The 20,041-nt window shown below is 60.1% G+C and overlaps 1 protein-coding gene across 6 annotated transcripts in view; it reads right to left on the bottom strand.

Moving 5' to 3' along the window:
* LOC144950879 (CUGBP Elav-like family member 3-A) overlaps nucleotides 1-20,041 on the bottom strand; it is a 42,828-nt gene that overhangs the window by 12,687 nt on the left and 10,100 nt on the right. For 5 of the 6 annotated variants that reach the window (XM_078881042.1, XM_078881043.1, XM_078881041.1 and 2 more), the window contains 5 exons: nucleotides 18,435-18,514; nucleotides 5,024-5,248; nucleotides 3,711-3,852; nucleotides 2,563-2,697; nucleotides 1,080-1,142 (listed from right to left, as the gene is read on the bottom strand). In XM_078881042.1, coding sequence (XP_078737168.1) covers nucleotides 1,080-1,142; nucleotides 2,563-2,697; nucleotides 3,711-3,852; nucleotides 5,024-5,248; nucleotides 18,435-18,514 — 645 coding nt within the window. The remainder of the gene's footprint in view (nucleotides 1-1,079; nucleotides 1,143-2,562; nucleotides 2,698-3,710; nucleotides 3,853-5,023; nucleotides 5,249-18,434; nucleotides 18,515-20,041) is intronic. The other variant, XM_078881045.1, reaches the window with a different exon arrangement.

Below are 20,041 nucleotides of genomic sequence, written 5' to 3'. Positions count from 1 at the left end.
CACCACACTCATCATCACCACCACCACCACAATCATCATCACAACCACTACTACCACACTCATCACCACCACCACACTCATCATCACAACCACCACCACAATCATCATCACAACCACTACCACCACACTCATCACCACCACCACCAACCATCACCACGACCACAATCATCACGTGGTCACTCACTCTGCATCATAGCGCCGCCTATCGTCAGGCGGCAGCGTGACACTACCGTGTGTGTGTCACGCTGTAGTGTGACAGTGATGAGTGGCGAGTGAGTGGGCGTTGCGAGTAGTAAATGGTGAGTAGTGAGTGGTGAGTAGTAAATGGTGAGTAGTGAGTGGTGAGTAGTGAGTGGTGAGTGGTGAGTGAGTGGTGAGTAGTGAGTGGTGGGTAGTGAGTGGTGAGTGAGTGGTGAGTAGTGAATGGTGAGTAGTGAGTGGTGGGTTGTGAGTAGTGAGTGATGAGTAGTGAGTGATGAGTAGTAAGTGGTGAGTGAGTGGTGAGTAGTGAGTGGTGAGTAGTGAGTAGTAAATGGTGAGTGAGTGGTGAGTGAGTGGTGAGTGAGTGGTGGCGAGTGGTGAGTAGTGAGTGGTGAGTAGTGAGTGGTGGGTAGTGAGTAGTGAGTGGTGAGTAGTGAGTGGTGGGTAGTGAGTAGTGAAAGGTGAGTGGTGAGTAGGAAGTAGTGAGTAGTAAATGGTGAGTGAGTAGTAAATGGTGAGTGAGTAGTGAGTGGTGAGTAGTGAGTGGTGGGTAGTGAGTGGTGGGCAGTGAGTGGTGAGTAGTAAATGGTGAGTGAGTGGTGAGAGTGGTGAGTAGTAAATGGTGAGTGAGTGGTGAGAGTGGTGAGTAGTAAATGGTGAGTGAGTAGTAAATGGTGAGTGAGTAGTGAGTGGTGAGTGGTGAGTAGTGAGTGGTGAGAGTGGTGAGTAGTGAGTGGTGAGTGGTGAATAGTGAGTGGTGAATAGTGAGTGGTGAGTAGTGAGTGGTGAGTGAGTGGTGTGAGTGGTGAGTGAGTGGTGAGTGAGTGGTGAGTGGTGAATAGTGAGTAGTGAGTGGTGAGTAGTGAGTGGTGAGTTACCGGTGTAGTGTTGCACCCCGCTGTAGGCCTGCTGGAGAGAGTCTGAGACCATGGGGCTCACAGCTGCAGAGAGAGGGCACAGAGAGTCACCACCACCCGTGTCTCTCTCCCGCCCCGTGTCTCTCTCCCGCCCCGTGTCTCTCTCCCGCCCCGTGTCTCTCTCCCGCCCCGTGTCTCTCTCCCGCCCCGTGTCTCTCTCCCGCCCCGTGTCTCTCTCCCGCCCCGTGTCTCTCTCCCGCCCCGTGTCTCTCTCCCGCCCCGTGTCTCTCTCCCGCCCCGTGTCTCTCTCCCGCCCCGTGTCTCTCTCCCGCCCCGTGTCTCTCTCCCGCCCCGTGTCTCTCTCCCGCCCCGTGTCTCTCTCCCGCCCCGTGTCTCTCTCCCGCCCCGTGTCTCTCTCCCGCCCCGTGTCTCTCTCTCGCCCCGTGTCTCTCTCCCACACCGTGTCTCTCTCCCGCCCCGTGTCTCTCTCCCGACCCGTGTCTCTCTCCCGCCCCGTGTCTCTCTCCCGCCCCGTGTCTCTCTCCCGCCCCGTGTCTCTCTCCCGCCCCGTGTCTCTCTCCCGCCCCGTGTCTCCGTCTGCCCGAGTCTCTCTCCCGCCCCGTGTCTCCGTCTGCCCGTGTCTCTCCACCACCCGTGTCTCTCTCCCGCCCCGTGTCTCTCTCCCGCCCCGTGTCTCTCTCCCGCCCCCTGTCTCTCTCCCACCCCGTGTCTCCGTCTGCCCGTGTCTCTCTCCCGCCCCGTGTCTCTCTCCCGCTCCGTGTCTCTCTCCCACCCCGTGTCTCTCTCCCACCCCGTGTCTCCGTCTGCCCATGTCTCTCCACCACCCGTGTCTCTCTCCCGCCCCGTGTCTCTCTCCCACCCCGTGTCTCCGTCTGCCCGTGTCTCTCCACCACCCGTGTCTCTCTCCCGCCCCGTGTCTCTCTCCCGCCCCGTGTCTCTCTCCCGCCCCGTGTCTCCCCCATGTCTCCCCGTGTCTCCGCCCCCTCCCCGTGTCTCCCCCATGTATCCCCGTGTCTCCCCCACGTCTCCCCGTGTCTCCCCCATGTCTCCCCGTGTCTCCCCCATGTGTCCCCGTGTCTCCCGCATGTCTCCCCGTGTCTCCCCCATGTATCCCCGTGTCTCCCCCATGTCTCCCCGTGTCTCCCCATGTGTCCCCGTGTCTCCCCCATGTCTCCCCGTGTCTCCCCCATGTCTCCCCGTGTCTCCCCATGTATCCCCGTGTCTCCCCCATGTCTCCCCGTGTCTCCCCCATGTCTCCCCGTGTCTCCCCCATGTGTCCCCGTGTCTCCCCCATGTCTCCCCGTGTCTCCCCCATGTCTCCCCGTGTCTCCCCCATGTGTCCCCGTGTCTCCCGCATGTCTCCCCGTGTCTCCCCCATGTCTCCCCGTGTCTCCCCCATGTCTCCCCGTGTCTCCCCATGTCTCCCCGTGTCTCCCCCATGTCTCCCCGTGTCTCCCCCATGTGTCCCCGTGTCTCTCAGCACCTGCTGTGTAGGCGAAGCTGCTGAAGTCTCCGGGAGGGTGCGGGACGAGGGGCGGGGCCAGCCCAAACCCCCCCACGGCGAGTGGCAGGGCCCCGGGGGGGGACACCCGACCCAGGGGACAGGGGCAGAGGATGGCTGTGGAGACACGGGGTGGGGGGTCAAGGGGACACAGGGGGGGGAGTCAAGGGGACACAGGGGGGGGGGGGGAGTCAAGGTGACGCATGGACAGGCAAGGTCATCACCACCATCACCTACACTCCTACAGCATCAGTTTGCTAACCGCTACGCGACCTACCGCTCCAGCGTCACCACCACAATCATCACCACCAGTATCACCGCCACTACCATCAGCCAGAGGTGGGACAAAGTCATTGTTATGCAAGTCCAAGTCGAGTCGCAAGTCATCAAATTCATGACTCGAGTCTGACTCGAGTCCAAGTCACATGACTCGAGTCCACATCTCATAGGTGGGACAAAGTCATTGTTATGCAAGTCCAAGTCGAGTCGCAAGTCATCAAATTCATGACTCGAGTCTGACTCGAGTCCAAGTCACATGACTCGAGTCCACACCTCTGCCATCAGCATCACCACCACCACCACAATACTCACCAGACTTGACGATGCCTTGCAGCGATCGGTGTGTGTTGTTTGAACATCGTGAGAGCTGTTTATTATTACGGTAGAGGGACACAGCCGAGCGTCATGTGCACGAGGGAGCTGGGGTCGTGAGTCTGGTGCCGGTGGACGTGTGCGAAAATGAGCTTCATCGCCCACAGGATTACTCAGTACAAATATCCTGATAAAATTACACCTCCACACCTACCGCCAGGTGGCAGTGTGACGCTGTGGGATGGTGTGTGATGGTGTGTGATGGTGTGTGGTGGTGTGTGACATTGTGTGATGGTGTGTGTTGGTGTGTGGTGGTGTGTGATGGTGTGTAAGTGGTGTGTGCGTGTGCGTGGGGAGCGGTGGTGCAGCGGTTAGCACGCCGGGCTACAAACCCGGCAGAGACCCGAGTTCGATCCCCGCTCACGGCCACCAACACCGGCGACGATAATCCGAACCGGTCACGGGCCTCCCTTAGATCGACTCAGCCTTGTGGTGGCGGGAGGTAGGGTGGGGGTGGGTAGGGTGGGGGGGTGACTCACCAGAAGGGGGGCTCAGGGGGGGGGAGCCCATGAGGCCGTTGAACGTCGTGACCCCATGCAGGAACGCTGGGGGGCCGCCCCCCCCTCCTGCAGCAGCCACGGCCGTCATCAGCGCCACCTGCTGCTGCTGCTGAGCCAGCTGCTGTGGCCACCGCGGAGAGACAGACAGAGAGACAGAGATACAGGGAAAGACGGAAAGACAGGGAGACAGAGAGAGACAGAGAGCGACAGAGAGAGACAGAGAGAGACAGAGAGAGACAGAGAGAGACAGAGAGAGAGATAGAGAGAGACAGAGAGAGCGGCTGTAAACTCGTGGTGCACCTAGCCAGTTACAGGCGTCATCAGTGCTACCTGCTGCTACTACTGCTGCTACTGCTGCTACTGCTGCTGCTACTACTGCTGCTGCTGCTGTTACTGCTGCCACCGTGGAGAGACAGAGAGAGCGGCTGTTAACTCGCGGTGCACCTAGCCTGGCACAGGCGTCATCAGTGCTACCTGCTGCTACTACTGCTGCTACTGCTGCTGCTACTGCTGCTGCCACTGTGGAGAGACAGAGAGAGCGGCTGTTAACTCGCGGTGCACCTAGCCTGGCACAGGCGTCATCAGTGCTACCTGCTGCTACTACTGCTGCTACTGCTGCTGCTACTGCTGCTGCCACTGTGGAGAGACAGAGAGAGCGGCTGTTAACTCGCGGTGCACCTAGCCTGGCACAGGCGTCATCAGTGCTACCTGCTGCTACTACTGCTGCTACTGCTGCTGCTACTGCTGCTGCCACTGTGGAGAGACAGAGAGAGCGGCTGTTAACTCGCGGTGCACCTAGCCTGGCATGGGCATCACGCGGCCGACGTTACTACTCGCCGGTGGCTATACTGCTGCGTAACCAACAGCGGTGCACCTAGCCTGGCACGGGCGTCATCACCGCCACCTGCTGCTGCTGCTGCACCAGCTGCGGCCACCGTGGGGAGACGGAGAAGGCGAGCGAGCGCTTGTGCACAAACAGCTGGAAGACTCCGGCGATGCCAGCGGCTTCTTCAACACCGCCACCAAGGCAGTGTGCGGGCCCAGTTGCCGTGGCCTAAACCCCCTTCGCTCAAATGTTACACAAAAGCTGCTGAAGGATGATGAATCAATAAAATCCCGTTGGAAAGAACACTGCAAAGAACTCACCCAACCGAAGTACAACCGTTGAGATGGAGGTCATCGACCACAAATCCCTCGGTGACACAGGAGTTACAAGATGCCATCAGGAAGAAGAGAAACAACAGGGCCGCCGGTCCCAATGGGATTCCAGCACCGACGCCCGCTGGACTCACGGCGGCCGCGTGGTGCGCGAACGCCGCCCCGTAGGCCTCCGCCGTCCCGTAGGCCGCCAAGACGGCCGCGGCAGCGACGGCCCCCGGCGGCGGCGGTGGCGGCGCCGTGGCGGCGGCGAGCTGCAGGGCCACCGTGCCGGCGGCCCCCAGCTGCTGGTGCAGGCGCCGGGCGCTGCGCTCACGGTCGCTGTCGGCGAACTTCACCACGAGGCTCGAGGAGGCGCCCTGCGGCACCGCGACACCACGACACCACGACACCGTGACACCACCACACCGCGACACCACCACACCGTGACACCACGACACCGTGTCACTGTGTCACCACGACACCGTAACACCACCACACTGTGACACCACGACACCATGTCACCACGACACCGTGACACCGTGTCACCACAATACCGTGACACCACCACACCGTGACACCACGACACCGTGTCACCACGACACCGTGTCACCACGACACCGTGACACCACGACACCGTGTCACCACGACACCGTGACACCACGACACCGTGACACCACGACACCGTGTCACCACGACACCGTGTCACCACGACACCGTGACACCACGACACCGTGACGCCACCACACCGCGACACCACCACACCGTGACACCACGACACCGTGTCACTGTGTCACCACGACACCGTAACACCACCACACTGTGACACCACGACACCGTGTCACCACGACACCGTGACACCGTGTCACCACAATACCGTGACACCACCACACCGTGACACCATGAAACCGTGTCACCACGACACTGTGTCACCACGACACTGTGTCACCACGACACCGTGACACCACGACACCGTGACACCACGACACCGTGTCACCACGACACCGTGACACCACGACACCGTGACACCACGACACCGTGACACCACGACACCGTGTCACCACGACACCGTGTCACCACGACACCATGACACCGTGTCACTGTGTCACCACGACACCGTGACACCACGACACCGTGACACCACGACACCGTGACTCCACCACACCGTGTCACCACGACACCGTGTCACCACGACACCGTGACACCTCGACACCGTGACACCACGACACCGTGTCACCATGACACCGTGTCACCACGACACCGTGTCACCACGACACCATGACACCGTGTCACTGTGTCACAACGACACCGTGTCACCACAACACAATGCCACCACGACACCGTGTCACTGTGTCACCACGACACCGTGTCACCGTGTCACCACGACACCGTGTCAGCACGACACCGTGACACCACGACACCGTGACACCACGACACCGTGTCACTGTGTCACCACGACACCGTGTCACCACGACACCGTGTCACCACGACACCGTGACACCACGACACCGTGTCACCACGACACCGTGACACCACGACAACGTGACACCACGACACCGTGTCACCACGACACCGTGACACCCCGACACCGTGTCACCACGACACCGTGACACCATGACACCGTGTCACCACGACACCGTGACACCATGACACCGTGACACCACCACACCGTGTCACCACGACACCGTGACACCACGACACCGTGTCACCACTACACCGTGTCACCACGACACCGTGACACCATGACACCGTGTCACCACGACACCGTGTCACCACGACACCGTGACACCGTGTCACTGTGTCACCACGACACCGTATCACCACGACACCGTGACACCACCACACCGTGTCACCACGACACCGTGACACCACGAAACCGTGACACCACGACACCGTGTCACCACGACACCGTGTCACCACGACACCGTGTCACCACGACACCGTGTCACCACGACACCGTGACACCACGACACCGTGACACCACGACACCGTGTCACCACGACACCGTGTCACCACGACACCGTGACACCACGACACCGTGACACCACGACACCGTGACTCCACCACACGGTGTCACCACGACACCGTGACACCACGACACCGTGTCACTGTGTCACCACGACACCGTGTCACCTTGTCACCACGACACCGTGTCACCACGACACCGTGAAACCACGACACCGTGAAACCACGACACCGTGACACCACGACACCGTGTCACCACCACACCGTGTCACCACGACACCGTGACACCACGACACCATGTCACCACGACACCGTGACACCACGACACCGTGACACCACGACACCGTGACACCACGACACCATGTCACCACCACACCGTGACACCACGACACCGTGACACCACGACACCGTGACACCACGACACCGTGTCACCACGACACCATGACACCACCACACCGTGTCACCACGACACCATAAGACCACGACACCATGACACCACGATACCGTGTCACCACCACACCATGACACCACCACACCGTGTCACCACGACACCGTGACACCACGACACCGTGTCACCACGACACCGTGTCACCACGACACCGTGACACCACGACACCGTGTCACCACCACACCGTGTCACCACGACACCGCGACACCACGACACCGCGTCACCACGACACGGCGTCACCACGACACCGTGACACCACGACACCGTGACACCACGAAACCGTGTCAACATGACACCATGACACCACCACACCGTGTCACCACGACACCATGTCACCACGACACCGTGTCACCACGACACCGTGTCACCACGACACCGTGACACCACCACATCGTGTCACCACCACATCGTGTCACCACGACACCGTGACACCACGACACCGTGACACCACGACACCGTGTCACCACGACACCATGACACCACCACACCATGTCACCACGACACCGTGTCACCACGACACCGTGACACCACGGCACCTTGTCACCACGACACCATGACACACCACACCGTGTCACCACGACACCGTGACACCACCACACCGTGTCACCACGACACCGTGACACCACGACACCGTGTCACCACGACACCGTGACACTACGACACCGTGACACCACGACACCGTGACACCACCACAAAGTATCACCACGACACCATGACACACCACACTGTGTCACCATGACACCGTGACACCACCACACCATGTCACCACGACACCGTGACACCACGACACCGTGTCACCACGACACCATGACACCACGACACCGTGACACCACCACACCGTATCACCACGACACCGTGACACCACGACACCGTGACACCACGACACCGTGACACCACGACACCGTGTCACCACGACACCGTGTCACCACGACACCGTGACACCACGACACCGTGACACCACGACACCGTGACACCACGACACTGTGACACCACCACACCGTGACACCACGACACCGTGACACCACGACACCGTGTCACCACGACACCGTGTCACCACGACACCATGACACCACCACACCGTGTCACCACGACACCGTGACACCACGGCACCTTGTCACCACGACACCATGACACACCACACCGTGTCACCACGACACCGTGACACCACCACACCATGACACCACGACACCGTGACACCACGACACCGTGACACCACGACACCGTGACACCACCACAAAGTATCACCACGACACCATGACACACCACACTGTGTCACCATGACACCGTGACACCACCACACCATGTCACCACGACACCGTGACACCACGACACCGTGTCACCACGACACCATGACACCACGACACCGTGACACCACCACACCGTATCACCACGACACCGTGACACCACGACACCGTGACACCACGACACCGTGTCACCACCACACCGTGACACCACGACACCGTGACACCACGACACCGTGACACCACGACACCGTGTCACCACGACACCATGACACCACCACACCGTGTCACCACGACACCATAACACCACGACACCGTGTCACCACGACACCATGACACCACCACACCGTGTCACCACGACACCATAACACCACGACACCACGACACCGTGTCACCACCACACCATGACACCACCACACCGTGTCACCACGACACCGTGACACCACGACACCGTGTCACCACGACACCGTGTCACCAAGACACCGTGACACCACGACACCGTGTCACCACCACACCGTGTCACCACGACACCGCGACACCACGACACCGCGTCACCACGACACCGCGTTACCACGACACCGTGACACCACGACACCGTGACACCACAAAACCGTGTCAACATGACACCATGACACCACCACACCGTGTCACCACGACACCGTGTCACCACGACACCGTGTCACCACGACACCATGACACCACCACATCGTGTCACCACGACACCGTGACACCACGACACCGTGACACCACGACACCGTGTCACCACGACACCATGACACCGTGTCACCACGACACCGTGACACCACGGCACCTTGTCACCACGACACCATGACACACCACACCGTGTCACCACGACACCGTGACACCACCACACCGTGTCACCACGACACCGTGACACCACGACACCGTGACACCACGACACCGTGACACCACCACAAAGTATCACCACGACACCATGACACACCACACTGTGTCACCATGACACCGTGACACCACCACACCGTGTCACCACGACACCGTGACACCACAACACCGTGTCACCACGACACCGTGACACCACCACACCGTATCACCACGAGACCGTGACACCACGACACTGTGACACCACGACACCGTGACACCACGACACCGTGTCACCACGACACCGTGACACCACCACACCGTGACACCACGACACCGTGACACCACGACACCGTGTCACCATGACACCGTGACACCACGACACCGTGACACCACGACACCGTGACACCACGACACCGTGACACCACCACACCATGACACCACGACACCGTGACACCACGACACCGTGACACCACCACACCGTGACACCACGACACCTTGACACCACGACACCGTGACACCACGACACCATGTCACCACGACACCGTGTCACCACGACACCGTGTCACCACGACACCGTGACACCACCACACCGTGACACCACGACACCGTGACACCACGACACCGTGTCACCGTGACACCACGACACCGTGACACCACGACACCATGACACCACGACACCGTGAGACCACGACACCGTGACACCACCACACCGTGACACCACGACACTGTAACACCACGACACCGTGACACCACGCCACCGTGACACCACGACACCGTGTCACCACGACAGCGTGACACCGTGTCACTGTGTCACCATGACACCGTGCCACCACGACACCGTGACACCACGACACCGTGTCACTGTGTCACCACGACACCATGTCACCGTGTCACCACGACACCGTGTCACCACGACACCGTGATACCACGACACCGTGACACCACGACACCGTGACACCACGACACCGTGTCACTGTGTCACCACGACACCGTGTCACCGTGTCACCACGACACTGTGTCACCACGACACCGTGAAACCACGACACCGTGACACCACGACACCGTGTCACCACGACACCGTGACACCACGACACCGTGACACCACGACACCGTGTCACCACGACACCATGACACCACCACACCGTGTCACCACGACACCGTAACACCACGACACCATGACACCATGACACCATGACACCGTGTCACCACCACACCATGACACCACCACACCGTGTCACCACGACACTGTGACACCACGACACCGTGTCACCACGACACCGTGTCACCACGACACCGTGACACCACGACACCGTGTCACCACCACACCGTGTCACCACGACACCGCGACACCGTGTCACCACGACACCGTGTCACCACAACACCGTGACACCACGACACCGTGACACCACGAAACCGTGTCAACATGACACCATGACACCACCACACCGTGTCACCACGACACCGTGTCACCACGACACCGTGTCACCACGACACCGTGTCACCACGACACCGTGACACCACCACACCGTGTCACCACGACACCGTGACACCTCGACACCATGTCACCACGACACCGTGACACCACGACACCGTGACACCACGACACCGTGACACCACCACACCGTATCACCACGACACCGTGACACCACGACACCGTGACACCACGACACCGTGACACCACGACACCGTGTCACCACGACACCATGACACACCACACCGTGTCACCACGACACCGTGACACCACCACACCGTGTCACCACGACACCGTGACACCACGACACCGTGTCACCACGACACCGTGACACCACGACACCTTGACACCACGACACCGTATCACCACGACACCGTGACACCACGACACCGTGACATCATGACACCGTGACACCACGACACCGTGTCACCACGACACCGTGACACCACGACACCGTGTCACCACCACACCGTGACACCACGACACCGTGACACCACGACACCGTGACACCACGACACCGTGTCACCACGACACCGTGACACCACGACACCGTGACACCACCACAAAGTATCACCACGACACCATGACACACCACACTGTGTCACCATGACACCGTGACACCACCACACCGTGTCACCACGACACCGTGACACCACGACACCGTGACACCACCACACCGTATCACCACGAGACCGTGACACCACGACACTGTGACACCACGACACCGTGACACCACGACACCGTGTCACCATGACACCGTGACACCACGACACCGTGACACCACCACACCGTGACACCACGACACCGTGACACCACGACACCGTGTCACCATGACACCGTGACACCACGACACCGTGACACCACGACACCGTGACACCACGACACCGTGACACCACCACACCGTGACACCACGACACCGTGACACCACGACACCGTGACACCACCACACCGTGACACCACGACACCTTGACACCACGACACCGTGACACCGCGACACCATGTCACCACGATACCGTGTCACCACGACACCGTGTCACCACGACACCGTAACACCACCACACCGTGACACCACGACACCGTGACACCACGACACCGTGTCACCATGACACCGTGACACCACGACACCGTGACACCACGACACCGTGACACCACGACACCGTGAGACCACGACACCGTGACACCACCACACCGTGACACCACGACACTGTAACACCACGACACCGTGACACCACGCCACCGTGACACCACGACACCGTGTCACCACGACAGCGTGACACCGTGTCACTGTGTCACCATGACACCGTGCCACCACGACACCGTGACACCACGACACCGTGTCACTGTGTCACCACGACACCGTGTCACCGTGTCACCACGACACCGTGTCACCACGACACCGTGATACCACGACACCGTGACACCACGACACCGTGACACCACGACACCGTGTCACTGTGTCACCACGACACCGTGTCACCGTGTCACCACGACACTGTGTCACCACGACACCGTGAAACCACGACACCGTGACACCACGACACCGTGTCACCACGACACCGTGACACCACGACACCGTGACACCACGACACCGTGTCACCACGACACCATGACACCACCACACCGTGTCACCACGACACCGTAACACCACGACACCATGACACAATGACACCATGACACCGTGTCACCACCACACCATGACACCACCACACCGTGTCACCACGACACTGTGACACCACGACACCGTGTCACCACGACACCGTGTCACCACGACACCGTGACACCACGACACCGTGTCACCACCACACCGTGTCACCACGACACCGCGACACCACGACACCATGTCACCACGACACCGTGTCACCACAACACCGTGACACCACGACACCGTGACACCACGAAACCGTGTCAACATGACACCATGACACCACCACACCGTGTCACCACGACACCGTGTCACCACGACACCGTGTCACCACGACACCGTGTCACCACGACACCGTGACACCACCACACCGTGTCACCACGACACCGTGACACCTCGACACCATGTCACCACGACACCGTGACACCACGACACCGTGACACCACGACACCGTGACACCACCACACCGTATCACCACGACACCGTGACACCACGACACCGTGACACCACGACACCGTGACACCACGACACCGTGTCACCACGACACCATGACACACCACACCGTGTCACCACGACACCGTGACACCACCACACCGTGTCACCACGACACCGTGACACCACGACACCGTGTCACCACGACACCGTGACACCACGACACCTTGACACCACGACACCGTATCACCACGACACCGTGACACCACGACACCGTGACATCATGACACCGTGACACCGCGACACCGTGTCACCACGACACCGTGACACCACGACACCGTGTCACCACCACACCGTGACACCACGACACCGTGACACCACGACACCGTGACACCACGACACCGTGTCACCACGACACCATGAAACCACCACACCGTGTCACCACGACACCGTAACACCACGACACCATGACACCACGACACCGTGTCACCACCACACCATGACACCACCACACCGTGTCACCACGACACCGTGACACCACGACACCGTGTCACCACGACACCGTGTCACCACGACACCGTGACACCACGACACCGTGTCACCACCACACCGTGTCACCACGACACCGGGACACCACGACGCCGCGTCACCACGACACCGTGACACCACGACACCATGACACCACGAAACCGTGTCAACATGACACCATGACACCACCACACCGTGTCACCACGACACCTTGTCACCACGACACCGTGTCACCACGACACCGTGTCACCACGACACCATGACACCACCACATCGTGTCACCACGACACCGTGTCACCACGACACCGTGACACCACGGCACCGTGTCACCACGACACCATGACACACCACACCGTGTCACCACGACACCGTGACAACACCACACCGTGTCACCACGACACCGTGACACCACGACACCGTGTCACCACGACACCGTGACACCACGACACCGTGTCACCACGACACCGTGACACCACGACACCGTGACACCACCACACCGTATCACCACGACACACCACACCGTGACACCACCACACCGTGTCACCACCACACCGTGTCACCACGACACCGTGACACCACGACACGTGTCACCACGACACCGTGACACCACGACACCGTGACACCACCACACCGTATCACCACGACACCGTGACACCACGACACCGTGACACCACGACACCGTGTCAGCACGACACCGTGTCACCACGACACCGTGACACCACAACACCGTGACACCACGACACCGTGACACCACCACACCGTGACACCACGACACCGTGACACCACGACACCGTGACACCACCACACCATGACACCACGACACCTTGAGACCACGACACCGTGACACCACGACACCGTGACACCACGACACCGTGTCACCACGACACAGTGTCACCACGGCACCGTGTCACCACGACACCGTGACACCACGAAACGTGACACCACGACACCGTGACACCACCACACCGTGACACCACGACACCGTGACACCACGACACCGTGTCACCACGACACCGTGTCACCACGACACCGTGACACCACGACACCGTGACACCACGACACCGTGACACCACGACACCGTGACACCACCACACCGTGACACCACGACACCATGACACCACGACACCGTGACACCACGACACCGTGACACCACGCCACCGTGACACCACGACACCGTGTCACCACGACAGCGTGACACCACCACACCATGACACCACGACACCTTGACACCACGACACCGTGACACCACGACACCGTGTTACCACGACACCGTGTCACCACGACACCGTGTCACCACGACACCGTGACACCACGACACCGTGACACTACGGCACCGTGTCACCACGACACCATGACACACCACACCGTGTCACCACGACACCGTGACACCACCACACCGTGTCACCACGACACCGTGACACCACGACACCGTGTCACCACGACAACGTGACACCACCACACCGTGTCACCACGACACCGTGACACCACGACACCGTGTCACCACGACACCGTGACACCACGACACCGTGACACCACCACACCGTATCACCACAACACCGTGACACCACGACACCGTGACACCACGACACCGTGACACCACGACACCGTGTCACCACGACACCGTGTCACCACGACACCGTGACACCATGACACCGTGACACCACGACACTGTGACACCACCACACCGTGACACCACGACACCGTGACACCACGACACCGTGACACCACCACACCATGACACCACGACACCTTGACACCACGACACCGTGACACCACGACACCGTGTCACCACGACACCGTGTCACCACGACACCGTGTCACCACGACACCGTGACACCACGACACCGTGACACCACCACACCGTGACACCACGACACCGTGACACCACGACACCGTGACACCACGACACCGTGACACCACGACACCGTGACACCGTGACACCACCACACCGTGACACCACGACACCGTGACACCACGACACCGTGACACCACGACACCATGACACCACGCCACCGTGACACCACGACACCGTGTCACCACGACAGCGTGACACCGTGTCACTGTGTCACCACGACACCGTGCAACCACGACACCGTGACACCACGACACCGTGTCACTGTGTCACCACGACACCGTGTCACCGTGTCACCACGACACCGTGTCACCACGACACCACGACACCGTGTCACCACGACACCGTGATACCACGACACCGTGACACCACGACACCGTGTCACCACGACACCGTGACACCATGACACCGTGACACCACGACACCGTGTCACTGTGTCACCACGACACCGTGTCACCGTGTCACCACGACACCGTGTCACCACGACACCGTGTCACCACGACACCGTGAAACCACGACACCGTGACACCACGACACCGTGACACCACGACACCGTGTCACCACCACACCGTGTCACCACGACACCGTTACACCACGACACCATGTCACCACGACACCGTGACACCACGACACCGTGACACCACGACACCATGACACCACGACACCGTGTCACCACCACACCGTGACACCACGACACCGTGTCACCACCACACCGTGACACCACGACACCGTGACACCACGACACCGTGTCACCACGACACCATGACACCACCACACCGTGTCACCACGACACCGTAACACCACGACACCATGACACCATGACACCGTGTCACCACCACACCATGACACCACCACACCGTGTCACCACGACACTGTGACACCACGACACCGTGTCACCACGACACCGTGTCACCACGACACCGTGACACCACGACACCGTGTCACCACCACACCGTGTCACCACGACACCGCGACACCACGACACCGCGACACCACGACACCGTGTCACCACGACACCGTGACACCACGACACCGTGACACCACGAAACCGTGTCAACATGACACCATGACACCACCACACCGTGTCACCACGACACCGTGTCACCACGACACCGTGTCACCACGACACCGTGTCACCACGACACCATGACACCACCACACCGTGTCACCACGACACCGTGACACCACGACACCGTGTCACCACGACACCGTGTCACCACGACACCATGACACCACCACACCATGTCACCACGACACCGTGTCACCACGACACCGTGACACCACGGCACCGTGTCACCACGACACCATGACACACCACACCGTGTCACCACGACACCGTGACACCACCACACCGTGTCACCACGACACCGTGACACCACGACACCGTGTCACCACGACACCACGACACCGTGACACCACGACACCGTGACACCACGACACCGTATCACCACGACACCGTGACACCATGACACCGTGACACCACGACACCGTGACACCACGACACCGTGTCACCACGACACCATGACACACCACACCGTGTCACCACGACACCGTGACACCACCACACCATGTCACCACGACACTGTGACACCACGACAACGTGTCACCACGACACCGTGACACCACGACACCGTGACACCACCACACCGTATCACCACGACACTGTGACACCACGACACCATGACACCACGACACCGTGACACCACGACACCGTGTCACCACGACACCGTGTCACCACGACACCGTGACACCACGACACGGTGACACCACGATACCGTGACACCACCACACCGTGACACCACGACACCGTGAAACCACCACACCGTGACACCACGACACCTTGACACCACGACACCGTGACACCACGACACCGTGTCACCACGACACCGTGTCACCACGACACCGTGACACCACGACACCGTGACACCACGACACCGTGACACCACCACACCGTGACACCACCACACCGTGACACCACGACACCGTGACACCACGACACCGTGACACCACGACACCGTGACACCACGACACCGTGACACCACCACACCGTGACACCACGACACCGTGACACCACGACACCGTGTCACCACGACACCGTGACACCACGACACCGTGACACCATGACACCGTGACACCACGACACCGTGACACCACGACACCGTGACACCACCACACCGTGACACCACGACACCGTGACACCACGACACCGTGACACCACGCCACCGTGTCACCACGACACCGTGACACCACGACACCGTGTCACTGTGTCACCACGACACCGTGTCACCGTGTCACCACGACACCGTGGCACCACCACACCGTGACACCACGACACCGTGTCACTGTGTCACCACGACACCGTGTCACCACGACACCTTGTCACTGTGTCACCACGACACCATGTCACTGTGTCACCACGACACCGTGTCACCACGACACCGTGTCACCACGACACCGTGTCACCACGACACTGTGTCACCATGACACTGTGTCACCACGACACCGTGACACCGCGACACCGTGCGACACCACGACACCGTGACACTGTGTCACCACGACACCGTGTCATCGTGTCACCACGACACCGTGACACCACGACACCACGACACCTTGTCACCGCGCGACACCACGACACCATGTCACCGCGACACCGTGCGACACCACCGTCGATGGCGTCATACTGTGTCATTGAGGGCGTCATGTCGCTGCCATCGTTGTCATGTGTGAGAGTGAGTGAATGTGAGAGTTAAAGCGTGAGTGAATGTGAGAGTGCGAGTGAAAGTGAGAGAGTGAATGTGAGAGTGAGTGTGTAAGTGAATGTTAGAGTGTGAGTGAGTGTGAACGAGGGTGAGTGAACATGAGTGAGAGTGAGTGAGTGTGAGAGTGTGAGTGAGTGTTAGTGAGTGAACATGAGTGAGTGTGAGAGTGTGAGTGAGTGTGAGTGAGTGTGAGTGAGTGTGAGTGAACATGAGTGAGTGTGAGTGAGTGAACATGAGTGTGAGTGAGTGTGAGTGAGTGAGTGTGAGTGAGTGAGCGTGAGTGAGTGTGAGTGTGAGTGAGTGAACATGAGTGAGCGAGTGTGAGTGAGCATGAGTGAGTGTGAGTGAGTGAACATGAGTGAGTGTGAGTGAGTGTGAGAGTCACCGGCATGGTCTGGCTCAGGTGCAGGGCTCCGATGGCTGCGTGCGCCTCGGCGTGAGAGGAGAACTTGACAAACGCGCAGCCTGCAGCAGCAGCAGCACGCGCAGTCGGAGAGTGAACGAGAATGATTGGGAATGAGTGAGGAGTGAGCGAGTGTGAGTGGGCGAGTCAATGGGTGGGTGAGTACGGGCGCGTATCGCTTCAGCGTTAAGTTGCTCGTTAAGCGACAACTCGTTAAACGAGCACTCCCATGTTCGATGCAGAGTTACGTCTCAGCCCCAAACATTTTCCACTGTTGAACAACTTTTTTTTACGTGAAAGATATTAAACTACAATTTTAAAATGTTGTAATAAAACATCAAATGTAACACTTGCCACACACTATCTAGCACGGTTGGCTACGTACGGTGCTAAATAAGTTGAACATACATACTCCACCATACACTACAAATGCACTACACCACTATACCACATTTAAACCAATTTTTTTGTGTTTAAGTTTGTTGTTCTTCCCCCCGCACCTCGGATTACAGCACAGTTGGTTAGAGACGGTGTAAATTAAGTGCAACGTTTATATACGTACAAGAACCACGGTCCTTGCAGGTGTCTGGCATTGGTGTTGTTTGAAGGGCAGATGGCGTTAGTGGGTGGAGGGATAAGCAGGGGCCGTGCAGGACCGCCGGTTCAAATATCACTCGCGACTGATATTAGCCGTGGCTGGAAATCGAACCGGGGTCCCAGGGGTTCATCGCCACGATGGCGGGGGGGGATACGAGATGGAGCGCGACTGACTTCCTGTTCTCATCATGAGCGTCTTTCGGTTAATGAACGGAGCCCCCACCCCTCCCACACCCACCCCACCCACCCCTCCCCCATCCACCCCTCCACCCCACCCACCCGTCCCCCCCTCCACTCCACCGACCCCTCCCCCCTCCACGCCACCGACCCCTCCCCCGCCCACCCCACCGACCCCTCCCCCATCCACCCCTCCCCCCATCCACCCCACCGACCCCTCCCCCATCCACCCCACCGACCCCTCCCCCACCCACCCCACCGACCCCTCCCCCACCCACCCCACCGACCCCTCCACCCCACCGACCCCTCCCCCACCCACCCCACCCACCCACCGCAGAGCCACCACGAGGCCCCTCCCCCACAAAGCGAGTGACGCGGGGCGCGCTGCTCAGCCAACAGCAGCGGGCCGCAGTGCGCCCCCTGCCGCCGCCTCTCGCTAAGCGAACATTTCGCTCATTTTGGGAACAACTTGGTCTGAATTCAACATTGCTCGTTAAACGAGACACGGTTGCACGAGCGTAAGCGAGCGAGCGAATGGATGAGTTCGCTTGCGAGTACGAGCGTGAGTGGTCGAGTGAGTACGAGCGTGAGAGAGTGAACGCGTGAGCTAGCGTGAGTATGGGTGAGCGAGTATGACTGTGAGTGAACGAGTGGGTGAGCGAGCATGACTGTGAGTGAACGCGTGGGTGAGTGAGCGAGCGAGTATGACTGTGAGTGAACGAGTGGGTGGGTGAGCGAGCGAGTATGATTGAGAGTGAACGAGTGGGTGGGTGAGCGAGCGAGTATGACTGTGAGTGAACGAGTGGGTGGGTGAG

Source organism: Lampetra fluviatilis, chromosome 59, assembly GCF_964198595.1.
Source record: "Lampetra fluviatilis chromosome 59, kcLamFluv1.1, whole genome shotgun sequence".
Taxonomy (NCBI): domain Eukaryota; kingdom Metazoa; phylum Chordata; class Hyperoartia; order Petromyzontiformes; family Petromyzontidae; genus Lampetra; species Lampetra fluviatilis.
This window is presented reverse-complemented; position numbering and strand designations above follow the sequence as displayed.